This window comes from Procambarus clarkii, chromosome 19 (genome assembly GCF_040958095.1).
Source record: "Procambarus clarkii isolate CNS0578487 chromosome 19, FALCON_Pclarkii_2.0, whole genome shotgun sequence".
NCBI classification, from domain to species: Eukaryota; Metazoa; Arthropoda; class Malacostraca; order Decapoda; family Cambaridae; genus Procambarus; species Procambarus clarkii.
The window spans coordinates 30,509,392-30,531,908 of NC_091168.1; the positions used below are offsets into that span (position 1 = coordinate 30,509,392).

The following is a 22,517-nucleotide window of genomic DNA, read 5'->3' on the forward strand; positions in this document are numbered from 1 at the left end:
CAGTTGAGAGGAGGGCCGAAAAAGAGCAGAGCTCAACTCCCGCAAGCACAACTAGGTGAATACAACTAGGTGAATACAAATAAGTGAATACAACTAGGTGAATACAACTAGGTGAATACAACTAGGTGAATACAGGTGCACTGTACAGGGTTAATGGTGATTTGATCACGACCCCAAGGACCCTCCGTCACCAAGTTGGTGCACGTGAAATGTTCAGCCACGAGTCCATAGACTTTATCATTTGTTTAAACACAGGAAGTTGAATGGTGAGCACTCGAGGTGCCAACTGTGTGAGCAGGAACTGTGGCATGATCTTCCACACTACATCACCCAATGCATGTACCTGTAACCTGAGCTTGTACTAACATCTTAATCACCTTCAGTAGTTAAGTTTTTAATATCACACAATAGTTTCTATAGCAGCTATCTTACCCTGTCAAAGTAGGAGAGACATAGGTGTATGTATATATATATGTGGATATATGTAGGTATATGTGTAATACGTATATGTGTGTGTGTATTTGTATACAGGGTTATCTTGAGGTTATCTTGAGATTATTTCGGGGCTTTTTTTTAGTGTCCCCGCGGCCCGGTCCTCGACCAGGCCTCCACCCCCAGGAAGCAGCCCATGACAGCTGACTAACACCCAGGTACCTATTTTACTGCTAGGTAACAGGGGCATAGGGTGAAAGAAACTCTGCCCATTGTTTCTCGCCGGGGCCTGGGATCGAACCCAGGACCACAGGATCACAAATCCAGCGTGCTGTCCGCTCGGCCGACCGGCTCCCTACCGTATGTGGAAGCTGATCAGAATTACATTTCAACTTTGTAAATGCACATTAATGACACTATGTAAAAGACACATCAAACACTTTATGTAGGGCATACGTAAATCTGTGTATCTATGTATTTACGTATATAGCTTAGCTTAGCATTTTAAAAGCACTACAATCACCTTCTGTGGTTGATTGTTTAATAAATCCTTGAACTATATGTTTAACACTTCTCTAACCCTGTCCATGGAGGACAGAAGAAAATGTATATATGCTGGTTAGCATTGTAAATGTCTGGCCACGTCTGTGGTAGAAAAATAATAATAAAAAAAATTACAAAAAAATAACAAAAACTCCACACACACACCTGCCAGGCTGACTACACCTACCACACACCTGCCAGGCTGACTACACCCACCACACACCTGCCAGGCTGACTACACCCACCACACACACCTGCCAGGCTGACTACACCCACCACACACACCTGCCAGGCTGACTACACCTACCACACACCTGCCAGGCTGACTACACCCACCACACACACCTGCCAGGCTGACTACACCCACCACACACACCTGCCAGGCTGACTACACCCACCACACACACCTGCCAGGCTGACTACACCTACCACACACCTGCCAGGCTGACTACACCCACCACACACACCTGCCAGGCTGACTACACCCACCACACACCTGCCAGGCTGACTACACCCACCACACACCTGCCAGGCTGACTACACCCACCACACACCTGCCAGGCTGACTACACCTACCACACACCTGCCAGGCTCACTACACCCACCACACACCTGCCAGGCTCACTACACCCACCACACACCTGCCAGGCTGACTACACCCACCACACACCTGCCAGGCTGACTACACCTACCACACACCTGCCAGGCTGACTACACCTACCACACACCTGCCAGGCTGACTACACCTACCACACACCTGCCAGGCTGACTACACCTACCACACACCTGCCAGGCTGACTACACCTACCACACACCTGCCAGGCTCACTACACCCACCACACACACCTGCCAGGCTCACTACACCCACCACACACACCTCCCAGGCTAACTACACCCACCACACACCTGCCAGGCTCACTACACCCACCACACACCTGCCAGGCTAACTACACCTACCACACACCTGCCAGGCTCACTACACCCACCACACACCTGCCAGGCTAACTACACCCACCACACACCTGCCAGGCTCACTACACCCACCACACACCTGCCAGGCTAACTACACCCACCACACACCTGCCAAGCTGACTACACCCACCACACACACCTGCCAGGCTCACTACACCCACCACACACACCTGCCAGGCTGACTACACCCACCACACACACCTGCCAGGCTAACTACACCCACCACACACCTGCCAGGCTCACTACACCCACCACACACCTGCCAGGCTAACTACACCCACCACACACCTGCCAGGCTCACTACACCCACCACACACACCTGCCAGGCTCACTACACCCACCACACACCTGCCAGGCTCACTACACCCACCACACACACCTCCCAGGCTAACTACAACCACCACACACACCTGCCAGGCTGACTACACCCACCACACACCTGCCAGACTCACTACACCCACCACGCACCTGCCAAGCTGACTACACCCACCACACACACCTGTCAGGCTCACTACACCCACCACACACCTGCCAGGCTGACTACACCCACCACACACACCTGCCAGGCTGACTACACCCACCACACACCTGCCAGGCTGACTACACCCACCACACACCTGCCAGGCTCACTACACCCACCACACACCTGCCAGGCTCACTACACCCACCACACACACCTCCCAGGCTAACTACACCCACCACACACCTGCCAGGCTCACTACACCCACCACACACCTGCCAGGCTAACTACACCCACCACACACCTGCCAAGCTGACTACACCCACCACACACACCTGCCAGGCTCACTACACCCACCACACACACCTGCCAGGCTCACTACACCCACCACACACACCTGCCAGGCTCACTACACCCACCACACACACCTGCCAGGCTCACTACACCCACCACACACACCTGCCAGGCTCACTACACCCACCACACACCTGCCAGGCTGACTACACCAACCACACACACCTCCCAGGCTAACTACACCCACCACACACCTGCCAGGCTCACTGCACCCACCACACACCTACCAGGCTAACTACACCCACCACACACCTGCCAAGCTGACTACACCCACCACACACACCTGCCAGGCTCACTACACCCACCACACACACCTCCCAGGCTAACTACACCCACCACACACACCTGCCAGGCTAACTACACCCACCACACACCTGCCAGGCTAACTACACCCACCACACACACCTGCCAGGCTCACTACACCCACCACACACCTGCCAGGCTAACTACACCCACCACACACACCTGCCAAGCTGACTACACCCACCACACACACCTGCCAGGCTCACTACACCCACCACACACCTGCCAGGCTAACTACACCCACCACACACACCTGCCAGGCTAACTACACCCACCACACACCTGCCAAGCTGACTACACCCACCACACACACCTTCCAGGCTAACTACACCCACCACACACACCTGCCAGGCTAACTACACCCACCACACACCTGCCAGGCTAACTACACCCACCACACACACCTGCCAGGCTAACTACACCCACCACACACCTGCCAGGCTGACTACACCCACCACACACACCTGCCAAGCTGACTACACCCACCACACACCTGCCAGGCTCACTACACCCACCACACACCTGCCAGGCTAACTACACCCACCACACACACCTGCCAAGCTGACTACACCCACCACACACACCTGCCAGGCTCACTACACCCACCACACACCTGCCAGGCTAACTACACCCACCACACACACCTGCCAGGCTAACTACACCCACCACACACCTGCCAAGCTGACTACACCCACCACACACACCTGCCAGGCTAACTACACCCACCACACACCTGCCAGGCTAACTACACCTACCACACACCTGCAACAGAAAGGAACCATCGTCGCTCCAGCGGTAAAAGCTGGAGTCCAAACATGACTCTGATGTCATCTATATTGTTCAATATTTTGCTCATTTGCATATTGTAATTTATATATCAGGAGGAATATAAGGAACGTGAGATGGAGCGGTTTCGTATGATGACACCTTGATATATGTTATATATGTAATGATGCTTTCTCTTCTTGACGCACTGGTTGTTCCAAGAGAGGCCAGGTGGCCCTGTTGTTCCAGGAGAGGTCAGGTGGCTCTGTTGTTCCAGGAGAGGTCAGGTGGCTCTGTTGTTCCAGGAGAGGTCAGGTGGCTCTGTTGTTCCAGGAGAGGTCAGGTGGCTCTGTTGTTCCAGGAGAGGCCAGGTGGCTCTGTTGTTCCAGGAGAGGTCAGGTGGCTCTGTTGTTCCAGGAGAGGTCAGGTGGCTCTGTTGTTCCAGGAGAGGCCAGGTGGCTCTGTTGTTCCAGGAGAGGTCAGGTGGCTCTGTTGTTCCAGGAGAGGTCAGGTGGCTCTGTTGTTCCAGGAGAGGCCAGGTGGCTCTGTTGTTCCAGGAGAGGTCAGGTGGCTCTGTTGTTCCAGGAGAGGTCAGGTGGCTCTGTTGTTCCAGGAGAGGCCAGGTGGCTCTGTTGTTCCAGGAGAGGCCAGGTGGCCCTGTTGTTCCAGGAGAGGCCAGGTGCCCCTGTTGTTCCAGGAGAGGCCAGGTGGCACTGTTGTTCCAGGAGAGGCCAGGTGGCACTGTTGTTCCAGGAGAGGCCAGGTGGCTCTGTTGTTCCAGGAGAGGCCAGGAGGCTCTGTTGTTCCAGGAGAGGCAACACAGCTGTTCCAGGACCACCAGTCTCAAGACGTCATTGTACAGCTGCGGTGAGCGTATCTGTGTATCGTAAGTCTGCGGTGAGCGTATCTGTGTATCGTAAGTCTGCGGTGAGCGTATCTGTGTATCGTAAGTCTGCGGTGAGCGTCTCTGTGTATCGTAAGTCTGCGGTGAGCGTATCTGTGTATCGTAAGTCTGCGGTGAGCGTATCTGTGTATCGTAAGTCTTCTGTGAGCGTATCTGTGTATCGTAAGTCTGCGGTGAGCGTATCTGTGTATCGTAAGTCTGCGGTGAGCGTATCTGTGTATCGTAAGTCTGCGGTGAGCGTATCTGTGTATCGTAAGTCTGCGGTGAGCGTATCTGTGTATCGTAAGTCTTCTGTGAGCGTATCTGTGTATCGTAAGTCTTCTGTGAGCGTCTCTGTGTATCGTAAGTCTGCGGTGAGCGTATCTGTGTATCGTAAGTCTGCGGTGAGCGTATCTGTGTATCGTAAGTCTTCTGTGAGCGTATCTGTGTATCGTAAGTCTGCGGTGAGCGTATCTGTGTATCGTAAGTCTGCGGTGAGCGTATCTGTGTATCTACACCTCAGAAGTGGTCTGAACAATGACGAACCGCCAAGCTATGATGGCTGGTACAGGAGGACGAAGATCTATCTTGAGGTTATCTTGAGATGATTTCGGGGCTTTAGTGTCCCCGCGGCCCGGTCCTCGACCAGGCCTCCACCCCCAGGAAGCAGCCCGTGATAGCTGACTAACTCCCAGGTACCTATTTACTGCTAGGTAACAGGGGCATTCAGGGTGAAAGAAACTTTGCCCATTTGCTTCTGCCTCGTGCGGGAATCGAACCCGCGCCACAGAATTACGAATCCTGCGCGCTATCCACCAGGCTACGAAGATCAATAGATCAATAGACCAATAGACCAATAGACCAATAGACCAGTAGACCAATTGACGAAGACTAATACACCAGAAAAGGAGAAAGACCTGCCCGTAGACATAGACCCAAATATGATATCGTCAAGAAACTGTTAAACTAAAGTGCCCTCTCCTAACCTACCAGAGGACCGAAAGCAGAAAACGGGACAGTATATCAATTTCGCCAGCCGCTAAAATAGGTACAAATCCTGACCAAAAAAAAAAATCGTTTGATTGTTAGTCTATTACACCTGGAGCAATTAACACTGGTGGTGTCTCGTTAACTCTCCAGAACTCTAACTTAATATATAGACTGCTAAATATATGTTATTAAACTACAGTGATCACATTAATATGAAGTCAACAACTACCACAACTACCACAACTACCACAACTACCACAACTGGGCCAATTCAACCACGCTCCAACACGTGAGATTTTCCACTCGTATAAAATGCTAATTAGGCATCTTAGAATATCCACGGGCCAGATTCACGACATTGTTACGCAAGCTCTTACGAATCTGTACGTCTTTCCTCAATCTTTGACGGCTTTGGTTACATTTATTAAACAGTTTACAAGCATGAAAACTTGTCAATCAACTGTTGTTATTGTTATAAACAGCCTCCTGGTGCTTCGGAGCTCATTAACTGTTTAATAATTGTAAACAAAGCCGCCAAAGATGGAGAACAGATGTAAATGTTCGTAAGTGCTGGCGTAACTGCTTCGTGAATCTGGCCCGTGGTACTCCACTAAATTTAACCCCAAGCACCAAATATGTTCAGAGGACAAATAGTTCAAAACATTGAACTGAGACAACCACCATACACACCATACAACCACCATACACACCACACAACCACCATACACACCACACAACCCCCATACACACCACACAACCACCATACACACCACACAACCACCATACACTCCACACAACCACCATACACACCACACAACCACCATACACACCACACAACCACCATACACACCACACAACCACCATACACACCACACAACCACCATACACACCACACAACCACCATACACACCATACAACCACCATACACACCACACAACCACCATACACTCCACACAACCACCATACACACCACACAACCACCATACACACCACACAACCCCCATACACACCACACAACCACCATACACACCACACAACCACCATACACACCACACAACCACCATACACACCACACAACCACCATACACACCACACAACCACCATACACACCACACAACCACCATACACACCTCACAACCACCATACACACCACACAACCACCATACACACCACACAACCACCATACACACCACACAACCACCATACACACCACACAACCACCATACACACCACACAACCACCATACACACCACACAACCACCATACACACCACACAACCCCCATACACACCACACAACCACTATACACACCACACAACCACCATACACACCACACAACCACCATACACACCACACAACCACCATACACACCACACAACCACCATACACACCACACAACCACCATACACACCACACAACCACCATACACACCTCACAACCACCATACACACCACACAACCACCATACACAACCACCATACACACCTCACAACCACCATACACACCACACAACCACCATACACACCACACAACCACCATACACACCACACAACCACCATACACACCACACAACCACCATACACACCACACAACCACCATACACACCACACAACCACCATACACACCTCACAACCACCATACACAACCACCATACACACCTCACAACCACCATACACACCACACAACCACCATACACACCACACAACCACCATACACACCACACAACCACCATACACACCACACAACCACCATACACACCACACAACCACCATACACACCACACAACCACCATACACACCACACAACCACCATACACACCACACAACCACCATACACACCTCACAACCACCATACACACCACACAACCACCATACAGGCCACACAACCACCATACACACCACACAACCACCATACACACCTCACAACCACCATACCCACCACACAACCACCATACACAACCACCATACACACCTCACAACCACCATACACACCACACAACCACCATACACACCACACAACCACCATACACACCACACAACCACCATACACACCACACAACCACCATACACACCACACAACCACCATACACACCACACAACCACCATACACACCACACAACCACCATACACACCACACAACCACCATACACACCACACAACCACCATACACACCTCACAACCACCATACACAACCACCATACACACCTCACAACCACCATACACACCACACAACCACCATACACACCACACAACCACCATACACACCACACAACCACCATACACACCACACAACCACCATACACACCACACAACCACCATACACACCTCACAACCACCATACACAACCACCATACACACCTCACAACCACCATACACACCACACAACCACCATACACACCACACAACCACCATACACACCTCACAACCACCATACACACCACACAACAACCATACACACCTCACAACCACCATACACACCTCACAACCACCATACACACCACACAACCACCATACACACCACACAACCACCATACACACCTCACAACCACCATACACACCACACAACCACCATACACAACCACCATACACACCTCACAACCACCATACACACCACACAACCACCATACACAACCACTATACACACCACACAACCACCATACACACCACACAACCACCATACACAACCACCATACACACCTCACAACCACCATACACACCACACAACCACCATACACAACCACCATACACACCACACAACCACCATACACACCTCACAACCACCATACACAACCACTATACACACCTCACAACCACCATACACACCTCACAACCACCATACACACCTCACAACCACCATACACACCACACAACCACCATACACAACCACCATACACACCACACAACCACCATACACACCACACAACCACCATACACAACCACCATACACACCTCACAACCACCATACTCACCACACAACCACCATACACAACCACCATACACACCACACAACCACCATACACACCTCACAACCACCATACACAACCACCATACACACCTCACAACCACCATACACACCTCACAACCATCATACACACCACACAACCACCATACACACCACACAACCACCATACACACCACACAACCACCATACACACCACACAACCACCATACACACCACACAACCACCATACACACCACACAACCCACATACACACCACACAACCACCATACACACCACACAAACCACCATACACACCACACAACCACCATACACACCACACAACCACCATACACACCACACAACCACCATACACACCACACAACCACCATACACACCACACAACCACCATACAGGCCACACAACCACCATACACACCACACAACCACCATACACACCACACAACCACCATACACGCCACACAACCACCATACACACCTCACAACCACCATACACACCACACAACCACCATACACACCACACAACCACCATACACACCACACAACCCCCATACACACCACACAACCACCATACACACCACACAACCACCATACACACCACACAACCACCATACACACCACACAACCACCATACACACCACACAACCCCCATACACACCACACAACCACCATACACACCACACAAACCACCATACACACCACACAACCACCATACACAACACACAACCACCATACACACCACACAACCACCATACACACCACACAACCACCATACACACCACACAACCACCATACACACCACACAACCACCATACAGGCCACACAACCACCATACACACCACACAACCACCATACAGGCCACACAACCACCATGCACACCACACAACTACCATACACACCACACAACCACCATACACACCACACAACCACCATACACACCTCACAACCACCATACACACCTCACAACCACCATACACACCACACAACCACCATACACACCTCACAACCACCATACACACCACACAACCACCATACACACCACACAACCACCATACAGCCTCAAGATAACAGCACTACACAGCCACTGACACAGACTCACAGTGGAACAACAGAACAGAAGAGATTATAAATGTTCTTGACACAGAACAACCGCTTGTTATCTACTTGTTATCCACAACAAGTGGTTAACAAGGACCAACCTCACAAGAACAACCTCTCAAGACACGATGAACATCGGAAGAACAAGAACCAGACGATACAAGCACAAACAAGCTTCAGGCAGTTAAGTAATCTACCTGGCGAAGGAGAACGAGAACCACCAATGTATACTTAGTCACTATATATTATGACATTATCATCAGCCACCACAATACAATCATCGAATTGCAACCGGTCGTTAAGGCAGTAAAACACAGCCTGCTAGGATGTTTATACAGTGTTCTCTGATTGTGCCTATGGCACCTCTGCTCTTCACTGGTTCTTTTCTGCATTTTCTTCCATATCGTTCACTCCAGTACGTTGTTATTTTACTGTGTAGATTTGGGACCTGGCCCTCCAGTATTTTCCATGTGTATATTATTTGGTATCTCTCTCGTCTCCTTTCTAGTGAGTACATTTGGAGAGCTTTGAGACGATCCCAATAATTTAGGTGTTTTATCTCGTCTATGCGTGCCGTATATGTTCTCTGTATTCCCTCTATTTCAGCAACCTCTCCTGTTCTGAAGGGGGAAGTGAGTACTGAGCAGTACTCAAGACGGGACAACACAAGTGACTTGAAGAGTACAACCATTGTGATGGAATCCCTGGATTTGTAAGTTCTCGTAATCCATCCCATCATTTTTCTGGCTGTCGCAATATTTGCTTGGTTATGCTCCCTAAACGTTAGGTCGTCGGACATCATTATTCCCAAATCCTTGACATGCTGTTTTCCTACTATGGGCAGATTTGATTGTGTTTTGTACCCTGTATTATGCTTAAGGTTCTCATTTTTGCCGTACCTGGAATTTATCACTGTTAAACATCATGTTATTTTCTGCTGCCCAATCGAAAACTTTATTAATATCAGCTTGAAGTTTTTTCAATGTCTACAGCCGAGGTAATTTTCATACTGATTTTTGTGTCATCTGCAAAGGATGATACAAAGCTGTGACTTGTATTTTTGTCTATACCTGATATGAGAATAAGGAACAGCAGCGGTGCCAGGACTGTACCTTGAGGTACTGAGCTTTTTAACTGCGCTTGGACTCGATTCTATATGGTTGACTGTTACTCACTGAGTCCTGTTTGACAGAAAACTGAGTATCCAGCGTCCTACTTTACCGGTTATTTCCATTGACTTCATTTTGTGCGCTATCACGCCATGGTCACATTTATCGAATGCCTTTGCGAAATTCGTGTATACCATATCTGTATTCTGTTTTTCTTCTAATGCCTCAGTGATTTTGGCGTAATGGTCAAATAACTGTGAGAGGCATGATCTTCCTGCTCTAAATCCATGTTGGCCTGGATTGTGGAGGTGATTGGTCTCCATGAAACTAGTGACCTGACTCCTGATCACTCTCTTAAATACTTTTATTATGTGGGACGTTAGTGCAACTGGTCTATAATTCTTTGGCAATGCTTTGCTACCACCCTTGTGTAGAGGGGGCTCTGTCTGCTGCTTTAAGTGCATCTGGTATCTCCCTCGTGTCCAAGCTCTTCCTCCACACTATTCTAGATTGGCTAGAAAGGTGGGGTCCAAGAGCTGATAGCTTGATTCTGCAGGAACAAATAGCAAATACAAGTGGTAAATACACACACACACACACACACACACACACACACACACACACACACACAAGTGTGTGTGTGTGAGGGGGGGACATGATAGGAACGTATAAGATACTCAGAGGGATTGACAGAGTGGATATAGACGAAATGTTCACACGGAACAGTAACAGAACGAGGGGACATGGATGGAAGCTGGAAACTCAGATGAGTCACAAAGATGTTAGGAAGTTTTCTTTTAGCGTGAGATTAGTGGGAAAATGGAATGCACTTCAGGAACAGGTTGTGGAAGCAAATACTATTCATAATTTTAAAACCAGGTATGACAGGGAAATGGGACAGGAGTCATTGCTGTAAACGACCGATGCTCGAAAGGCGGGATCCAAGAGTCAATGCTCGATCCTGAAGACACAAAAAATAAAAAAATACTAGGTGAGTACACACACACACACACACACACACACACACACACACTCTCACACACACACACACACACACACACACACACACACACACACACACACACACACACACAGACGATGGTTGGGCAGACTGCATATTTCTGGACTGCCAAAAAGCCTTTGATACAGTACCGCACATGAGACTGCTGTTCAAGCTCGAGAGGCAGGCGGGGGTGGGGGGAAAGGTCCTAGCATGGATAAGGAACTACCTAACAGGAAGGAGCCAAAGAGTTACGGTAAGGGGCGAGAAGTCGGACTGGCGAACAGTAACAAGTGGAGTACCACAAGGATCGGTGCTGGGACCAATTCTATTTCTTGTATATGTTAACGACATGTTTACAGGCGTAGAGTCCTACATGTCGATGTTTGCGGATGATGCAAAGTTGATGAGAAGAGTTGTGACAGATGAGGATTGCAGGATCCTCCAAGAGGACCTGAACAGATTGCAGAGATGGTCAGAGAAATGGCTACTAGAATTCAACACGAGCAAATGTAAAGTTATGGAAATGGGACTAGGAGATAGGAGACCACAGGGACAGTACACAATGAAGGGGAACAGCCTACCTGTAACGACGAAGAAAGAGACCTGGGGGTGGACGTAACACCTAATCTATCTCCTGAGGCACATATTAATAGGATAACGACAGCAGTGTACTCTACACTGGCAAAAGTTAGAACATCATTCAGAAACCTAAGTAAGGAGGCATTTAGGGCGCTTTACACTGCCTACGTAAGGCCAGTCTTAGAGTATGCCGCCTCATCATGGAGTCCCCATCTGAAGAAGCATATAATGAAACTGGAAAAGGTTCAGAGGTTTGCAACGAGACTCGTCCCAGAGCTACGAGGGATGGGGTATGAGGAGCGCCTGAGGGAACTGTGCCTTACGACACTAGAAAGAAGAAGGGAGAGGGGGGACATGATAGGAACGTATAAGATACTCAGAAGGATTGACAGAGTGGACATAGACGAAATGTTCACACGGAATAGTAACAGAACGAGGGGACATGGATGGAAGCTGGAAACTCAGATGAGTCACAGAGATGTTAGGAAGTTTTCTTTTAGCGTGAGAGTAGTGGGGAAATGGAATGCACTTCAGGAACAGGTTGTGGAAGCAAATACTATTCATAATTTTAAAACCAGGTATGACAGGGAAATGGGACAGGAGTCATTGCTGTAAACAACCGATGCTCGAAATGCGGGATCCAAGAGTCAATGCTCGATCCTGCAGACACAACTAGGTGAGTACACACACACACACACACACACACACACACACACACACACACACACACACATACAGAGGTGGAAACTGAGTGCCCAAATGAGCCACAGAAATATTAGAAAGAACTTTTTTAGTGTCAAGAGTGGTTGACAAATGGAATGCATTAGGAAGTGATATGGTGGAGGCTGACTCCATACACAGTTTATAATGTAGATATGATAGAGCCCAATAGGCTCAGGAATCTGTACACCTGTTGATTGACGGTTGAGAGGCGGGACCAAAGAGCCAGAGCTCAATCCCCGCAAACACAACTAGGTGAGTACACACAACCTTCAGAGAGAAGCGAAACAATCCGGCCTAGAGTAGTTCCCCCCCCCCCACTACTCGAGCGGCTGGCCACCATTATAATGTGGTCAACATACCCCTTCAGGGTATGTGGCAGATGAGATATGTGACACTGACCATCTGCGTGGGGCGCCCCGCTGCCCACTGCCCGCCCGCTGACCGTCATGGGAGGCAAATTTCAAAAGTCAAAAGTCAAAATCCATTGCGACCCCCATCAAGAGGCTGCTCAATAGAGGGGTCGCGGCCCTCTTGCTATTTTCATTTCAGTTTCGGAGAGTGGAAATGGTCAGGAATCATTTATGGGTCGGTTTTAATTTTGGCGGGTTTGGGGTCGAGGCTAAGACGCTCCGCACTCTAAAACAGCTGTCTGGGTCAGCGGGGGGGGGGGGGGGGCGTCAAAGGGTAGATGTGGGAGGGGGTCAACTACTGGACACATCTGCACAGTCGCTACTGTGTGGCTGCTCACTACACACCCACTGCCCAGTACACAGGGGGCCGGTAGCTAAGTGGACAGCACGCTTGATACGTAGTCATGTGGACCGGGGTTAGATTCCCGGGGCTGGTAGAAACAAAATGGGCAGAGTTTCTTTCACCCTGATGTCCCTGTTACCTAGCAGTAAATAGGTACCTGGAAGTTAGTCAGCTGTCACGGGCTGCTTCCTGGGGGTGGAGGTGAAAAAAAATAGTAGTTAGTAACAGTTGATTGATTGACAGTTGAGAGGCGGGCCGAAAGAGCAGAGCTCAACCCCCGCAAGCACAACTAGGTGAGTACACACCCACGCCCACTGTCCAGTACACACCCACGCCCACTGCCCAGTACACACCCACGCCCACTGTCCAGTACACACCCACGCCCACTGCCCAGTACACACCCACGCCCACTGTCCAGTACACACCCACGCCCACTGCCCAGTACACACCCACGCCCACTGTCCAGTACACACCCACGCCCACTGTCCAGTACACACCCACGCCCACTGTCCAGTACACACCCACGCCCACTGCCCAGTACACACCCACGCCCACTGTCCAGTACACACCCACGCCCACTGTCCAGTACACACCCACGCCCACTGCCCAGTACACACCCACGCCCACTGTCCAGTACACACCCACGCCCACTGTCCAGTACACACCCACGCCCACTGCCCAGTACACACCCACGCCCACTGTCCAGTACACACCCACGCCCACTGTCCAGTACACACCCACGCCCACTGCCCAGTACACACCCACGCCCACTGTCCAGTACACACCCACGGACTCATTAGGTGTAACAATGGTACAGTAATTATAGCCGGCGTTACAAGGTGTCAACACCAGAGCAACACTCTGCAACACTCACCATCAACACTCACCATCAACACTCACCATCAACACTCACCATCAACACTCACCATCAACACTCACCATCAACACTCACCATCAACACTCACCATCAACACTCACCATCAACACTCACCATCAACACTCACCATCAACACTCACCATCAACACTCACCATCAACACTCACCATCAACACTCACCATCAACACTCACCATCAACACTCACCATCAACACTCACCATCAACACTCACCATCAACACTCACCATCAACACTCCCATCACACTCACCATCAACACTCACCATCAACACTCACCATCAACACTCACCATCAACACTCACCATCAACACTCACCATCAACACTCACCATCAACACTCACCATCAACACTCACCATCAACACTCACCATCAACACTCACCATCAACACTCACCATCAACACTCACCATCAACACTCACCATCAACACTCACCATCAACACTCACCATCAACACTCACCATCAACACTCACCATCAACACTCACCATCAACACTCACCATCAACACTCACCATCAACACTCACCATCAACACTCACCATCAACACTCACCATCAACACTCACCATCAACACTCACCATCAACACTCACCATCAACACTCACCATCAACACTCACCATCAACACTCACCATCAACACTCACCATCAACACTCACCATCAACACTCACCATCAACACTCACCATCAACACTCACCATCAACACTCACCATCAACACTCACCATCAACACTCACCATCAACACTCACCATCAACACTCACCATCAACACTCACCATCAACACTCACCATCAACACTCACCATCAACACTCACCATCAACACTCACCATCAACACTCACCATCAACACTCACCATCAACACTCACCATCAACACTCACCATCAACACTCACCATCAACACTCACCATCAACACTCACCATCAACACTCACCATCAACACTCACCATCAACACTCACCATCAACACTCACCATCAACACTCACCATCAACACTCACCATCAACACTCACCATCAACACTCACCATCAACACTCACCATCAACACTCACCATCAACACTCACCATCAACACTCACCATCAACACTCACCATCAACACTCACCATCAACACTCACCATCAACACTCACCATCAACACTCACCATCAACACTCACCATCTACACTCACCATCAACACTCACCATCAACACTCACCATCAACACTCACCATCAACACTCACCATCAACACTCACCATCAACACTCACCATCAACACTCACCATCAACACTCACCATCAACACTCACCATCAACACTCACCATCAACACTCACCATCAACACTCACCATCAACACTCACCATCAACACTCACCATCAACACTCACCATCAACACTCACCATCAACACTCACCATCAACACTCACCATCAACACTCACCATCAACACTCACCATCAACACTCACCATCAACACTCACCATCAACACTCACCATCAACACTCACCATCAACACTCACCATCTACACTCACCATCAACACTCACCATCAACACTCACCATCAACACTCACCATCAACACTCACCATCAACACTCACCATCAACACTCACCATCAACACTCACCATCAACACTCACCATCAACACTCACCATCAACACTCACCATCAACACTCACCATCAACACTCACCATCAACACTCACCATCAACACTCACCATCAACACTCACCATCAACACTCACCATCAACACTCACCATCAACACTCACCATCAACACTCACCATCAACACTCACCATCAACACTCACCATCAACACTCACCATCAACACTCACCATCAACACTCACCATCAACACTCACCATCTACACTCACCATCAACACTCACCATCAACACTCACCATCAACACTCACCATCAACACTCACCATCAACACTCACCATCAACACTCACCATCAACACTCACCATCAACACTCACCATCAACACTCACCATCAACACTCACCATCAACACTCACCATCAACACTCACCATCAACACTCACCATCAACACTCACCATCAACACTCACCATCAACACTCACCATCAACACTCACCATCAACACTCACCATCTACACTCACCATCAACACTCACCATCAACACTCACCATCAACACTCACCATCAACACTCACCATCAACACTCACCATCAACACTCACCATCAACACTCACCATCAACACTCACCATCAACACTCACCATCAACACTCACCATCAACACTCACCATCAACACTCACCATCAACACTCACCATCAACACTCACCATCAACACTCACCATCAACACTCACCATCAACACTCACCATCAACACATGTGTTACTTGTCCTGCTTCGTGTTATTGTCCTGTTGAGCATTTTTTCCGGCGGGTTTTAGCCGCGGGTTGGAGCCTCGCGTGACCAAGACGGCAGGACACATTCTTTAAGAGCAGGAACCGTTGGTTGCATTGTGAACCACCAGAAAAAAAGGCAGTTGGTAGAGAATGTGTGAGAGGGGGGGGGTGGTGGGTGTGTGGGTGTGTGTGAGACACAAGAGAGGGGGGTGTAGAGGGGGTGTAGAGGGGGTGTAGAGGGGGTGTAGGGGGGTGTAGAGGGGGTGTAGAGGGGGTGTAGGGGGGTGTAGGGGGGGTGTATATATGGGAGGTTCCCACATAAACTGACCTCCACTATTATGACCTTTGGCCACATTTTGAGTCTTTTGGTCACGGAGCGGCCGTTGTCCAGCCCGGGGGGGGGGGGGGGGACTCCACCCCCACACCTCCCACACCACACATGTCCGCCCCAACCCTACGCCAGACGCCAGCAGCTGGCACCAGGGACGCCAGACCCCAGCACCTGGCACCAGGGACGCCAGCAGCTGGCACCAGGGACTCCAGCAGCTGGCACCAGGGACGCCAGCAGCTGGCACCAGGGACTCCAGCAGCTGCCACCAGGGACGCCAGCAGCTGGCACCAGGGACTCCAGCAGCTGGCACCAGGGACGCCAGACCCCAGCAGCTGGCACCAGGGACGACAGCAGCTGGCACCAGGGACGCCAGACCCCAGCAGCTGGCACCAGGGACGCCAGCCGCCAGCAGCTGGCACCAGGGACGCCAGCAGCTGGCACCAGGGACGCCAGACGCCAGCAGCTGGCACCAGGGACGCCAGACTCCAGCAGCTGGCACCAGGGACGCCAGACGCCAGCAGCTGGCACCAGGGACGCCAGACTCCAGCAGCTGGCACCAGGGACGCCAGCAGCTGGCACCAGGGACGCCAGACTCCAGCAGCTGGCACCAGGGACGCCAGCAGCTGGCACCAGGGACGCCAGACGCCAGCTGGCACCAGGGACGCCAGACGCCAGCAGCTGGCACCAGGGACGCCAGACTCCAGCAGCTGGCACCAGGGACGCCAGACGCCAGCAGCTGGCACCAGGGACGCCAGACGCCAGCAGCTGGCACCAGGGACGCCAGACGCCAGCAGCTGGCACCAGGGACGCCAGACTCCAGCAGCTGGCACCAGGGACGCCAGCAGCTGGCACCAGGGACGCCAGACGCCAGCAGCTGGCACCAGGGACGCCAGCAGCTGGCACCAGGGACGCCAGCAGCTGGCACCAGGGACGCCAGCAGCTGGCACCAGGGACGCCAGCAGCTGGCACCAGGGACGCCAGCAGCTGGCACCAGGGACGCCAGCAGCTGGCACCAGGGACGCCAGACTCCAGCAGCTGGCACCAGGGACGCCAGCAGCTGGCACCAGGGACGCCAGACGCCAGCAGCTGGCACCAGGGACGCCAGACTCCAGCAGCTGGCACCAGGGACGCCAGACGCCAGCAGCTGGCACCAGGGACGCCAGACTCCAGCAGCTGGCACCAGGGACGCCAGACGCCAGCAGCTGGCACCAGGGACGCCAGCAGCTGGCACCAGGGACGCCAGCAGCTGGCACCAGGGACGCCAGCAGCTGGCACCAGGGACGCCAGACTCCAGCAGCTGGCACCAGGGACGCCAGACGCCAGCAGCTGGCACCAGGGACGCCAGACTCCAGCAGCTGGCACCAGGGACGCCAGCAGCTGGCACCAGGGACGCCAGACGCCAGCAGCTGGCACCAGGGACGCCAGACTCCAGCAGCTGGCACCAGGGACGCCAGCAGCTGGCACCAGGGACGCCAGACTCCAGCAGCTGGCACCAGGGACGCCAGACTCCAGCAGCTGGCACCAGGGACGCCAGACGCCAGCAGCTGGCACCAGGGACGCCAGACTCCAGCAGCTGGCACCAGGGACGCTAGACGCCATCAGCTGGCACCAGGGACGCCAGCAGCTGGCACCAGGGACGCCAGACGCCAGCAGCTGGCACCAGGGACGCCAGACGCCAGCAGCTGGCACCAGGGACGCCAGACTCCAGCAGCTGGCACCAGGGACGCCAGACGCCAGCAGCTGGCACCAGGGACGCCAGCAGCTGGCACCAGGGACGCCAGCAGCTGGCACCAGGGACGCCGGGCTACACAAATGGTCAAAGTTTTCTGGGATTTGTGGTCAGTAAGGTTCCCTGAGGCCGTTTATGTGTTTGTCCACGTGATGACGGACCATTGTCCAGCTCTCAGCGCCTCCACCCACTCCCACCCCTCACCCACCCACACCCTCCCCGCCCACCCCCTTACCCTGCCACACCCTCCCCTGCCCACCCCCTTACCCTGCCACACCCTCCCCGCCCACACCTTACCCACCCACACCCACCCCGCCCACACCTTACCCACCCACACCCTCCCCGCCCACTCCCACCCTCCCCGCCCACATATGTTGGATGGGTGGGATAGGGGCAGGTATAGCACGGCGTTTAATATTGCGTGCAGCGTGGGGTGCCCCGGCGTGCGTGTGTTTATTTGCTAAACGTCCCTGATGGATCGGGCTTTTAGCTCTTGGGCCCCGCCTTTCTAACCATCGACTGTCTAGTATATTAACTCAAGACATATTTCTCTATCATATCTACTGTGTATACTCCCCTCCCCCCCCCTCCCACACACACAGAAGTGTAGATATGATAGAGCCCAATAGGCTCAGGAACCTGTACACCTGTTGATTGACAGTTGAGAGGCGGGACCAAAGAGCCAGAGCTCAACCCCCACAAGCACAACTAGGTGAGTACATCCCGATGTATGTGTTGGGATGTAGTGGGGATACAACCCACTACAGGAGGCTAACTCCCAGGTACCTATTTACCCCTGGGTGAAGAGAGGTCTCAGGAGAAAGAAACTCCTCTTGGCTCCGTACCGGCAGGAATGGAACCCGGGTCTCTGGAGTGCGAACACGGAACGGAGTCCACTCGGCCGCGAGGACCCGTGTGGGGGGGGGGGGGAGGTGGCGCCGGGAGCTCTGAGGTCAGCCATAAGTTAGTCTTAAGCCGTGTTCAGTCTTTATGTAAGACTGATGGTCAAGCTGGGCCTCCAGGGCCGCCCCACATCCGGTCCGCCCTTAAGGACACGCGGGTTAAGGGTCAAGTTCCATCAGTGGCGAGGCGCTCCCTGGCGGCCCTTGTCCGCCTTGACGGAAGCTGCGGTCAGCTGCTGGCTGTGGGTGCTGAGGCCGCCACACAGCGGCGCCTGGCCGCCTGGACTCCAGACCCGGGACTCTATACCATCCCCGCCATCATTAACTTCAAAGAAATATCACGAACAAAACGATTACAAATCGTTACAAAAATTTAATACATTCATACAATACAACTAATACAAAACATGTGCCGGGTAGGATCAAGTCGTTAACATTACCGGTGGCGAGCGCCTCCAGGTGACGCCTGGAGCAGCGGTCAAGAGGAATACATTGACTTCTTAACCCCCAAAAAATATTCATAAGATCAAATCGTGTAATATTTATGTATTAAATGTATTATGGGGAATATTTCCAGGGTGGGGGGGAGGGGGGGGGGGCCGGAAGGGGTTGTGAACCCCCCCTTCCCCTCCCCCTCCCTGCCCCCAGGTACCCGCCGGGGTTCGAACTCTTCTGATTTCTCTGTGGTTGATGGTGTGGCCAGCGGGATGGAAGGGCTCGGTCACCACCGCTCTAAATACGATTACATGTGTATTAGGTGACCCTCCCCCCCCCCCCGGCCGCCCCCACTTACACTAGTGGGACACTTACACTTTGTCAAGTGGTGCTGACCCTCCTATCTACTCTAAGGGGCGTCTGGCCATCCCCTACTTATACTTGTAAGACACTTGTACTTAAATCAAGTGCTTCTGCCCCACCCACCTACTCCAGGGGACCCCTGGCCGCCCCCACTTACACTAGTGGGACACTTACACTTAAGTGGACCAATCAGGGAAGCTGTTAACACCTTAGAGTCACTCCCAGGATCAAAACTGCCGCGGCCAGTCTGGTCAACCAGGCTGTTAGACCCCGCTGCTCGCACTCAGTGCTTCTACCACGTAATTACTGCCTCATTATAAGGTTTCTCGAACCACTGACTCTGAACACAGTAGGTGTTTATCCACACCATTCTCTCCGTTTTCCACTCCGTAAGAATGCAACTGTTTCTGTCTAACCAGAAATGTACAAACACAAGCATCTCATCTAACCTACTGAGCTTGGTACATAGTCAACGTCAATATGGCTTACCACGAGCTATGGGAAGGGAAAGCTCTCAGCCAGCTAACAGGAGTCAGCAGTCGTCTTTGTTAAACACCTCTACACTTCCTGCCACCTTCCCCTACCCCCCATTGCAGCATCAACACCCCCCTTCCCCCTCACAAGCCAGCTTCCCCGGCCTCTCCTCCGGCTCACCACCAATATTGTAGTTGAATTAGTGGATCCTAAATGTCAGAGGACGTTATGCTGAAAATCAAGCTGGGTGATATTAAGCTGGTTGATGTCAAGCTGGGTGATGTTAGACTGGTTGATGTCAAGCTGGGTGATGTTAGACTGGTTGATGTCAAGCTGGTTGATGTCACGTTGGGTGGTGTTAAATTGGGGTATATCAAGCTGAATGATGTCGAGCTGGTTGATGTCACGTTGGGTGGTGTTAAATTGGGGTATATCAAGCTGAATGATGTCGAGCTGGAAGTTAAGCTTCCCCCAGTAAGCTGTGATCATGGCGGGTGAAGGGAGAGCCTCAGAGCACCCGGGCGGAACCAACACCAGCCCAACTGTGGACCATCTGTTTAATGTGACACATCTGCCTTTCTCTTGTGCTGGTGTTGAGGCAGGTGTGTGCAGCGCCAGTCTTAAGGCAGGCAGGTGTGTGCAGATGTGACTGACCGCGGAGAACATTGAGAGTTGAGGTGAACACACCTCAGGGATATCCGGCTTATCCGGCCTGTACGGGTTACCGGCCCCTCCATGGTGTCCCTGTCCGGATAACATGGGTGTCCTTGTCCGGATAACATGGGTGTCCTTGTCCGGATAACATGGGTATCCTTGTCCGAATTAACATGGTTGTCCCTGTCCAGATGACTTGGGAGGTCCCCTCCGGATGCACCAACGGGTAAAACCTTCGACATTAAAATCCAAGAGCCATTCCGGTGAGGTTGTCTGGTGTCACTCCGGCCCCCTCCCCCCCTCGGGCACGTGAGGGCACCGGCCACAGTACCCGGATGCGGTGCCCTGGCCGGCCATGCCCACGCCCACGCCCCGCCACGCCCACGCCCACAAGAGCCGCGCCCGTGAGAAACTCTCTGACATCAACCGGTTTGCTGTGTTGGTTTAGGAAGTTGAGGAATGTTTAGGTGTGTTGAGGGCG

The 22,517-nt window shown here is 52.0% G+C and overlaps 1 protein-coding gene across 1 annotated transcript; it reads left to right on the plus strand.

Moving 5' to 3' along the window:
• The first annotated feature begins 13,983 nt into the window (after positions 1-13,983).
• LOC123757657 (mucin-2-like) lies at positions 13,984-19,325 on the plus strand. The gene is made up of 3 exons (XM_069327434.1): positions 13,984-13,995; positions 14,245-14,699; positions 17,612-19,325. Exons 1-3 carry the CDS (start codon positions 13,984-13,986, stop codon positions 19,323-19,325), a joined length of 2,181 nt encoding a protein of 726 aa, XP_069183535.1.
• The last annotated feature ends 3,192 nt before the right edge of the window (positions 19,326-22,517 follow it).

Bases quoted from the DNA above. Each gene is read 5' to 3' on its own strand.
- LOC123757657 (XM_069327434.1), top strand. The intron at 14,700-17,611 runs GTACACACCCAC...ACCCTACGCCAG, and splicing joins ACACCCACGCCCACTGTCCA to ACGCCAGCAGCTGGCACCAG.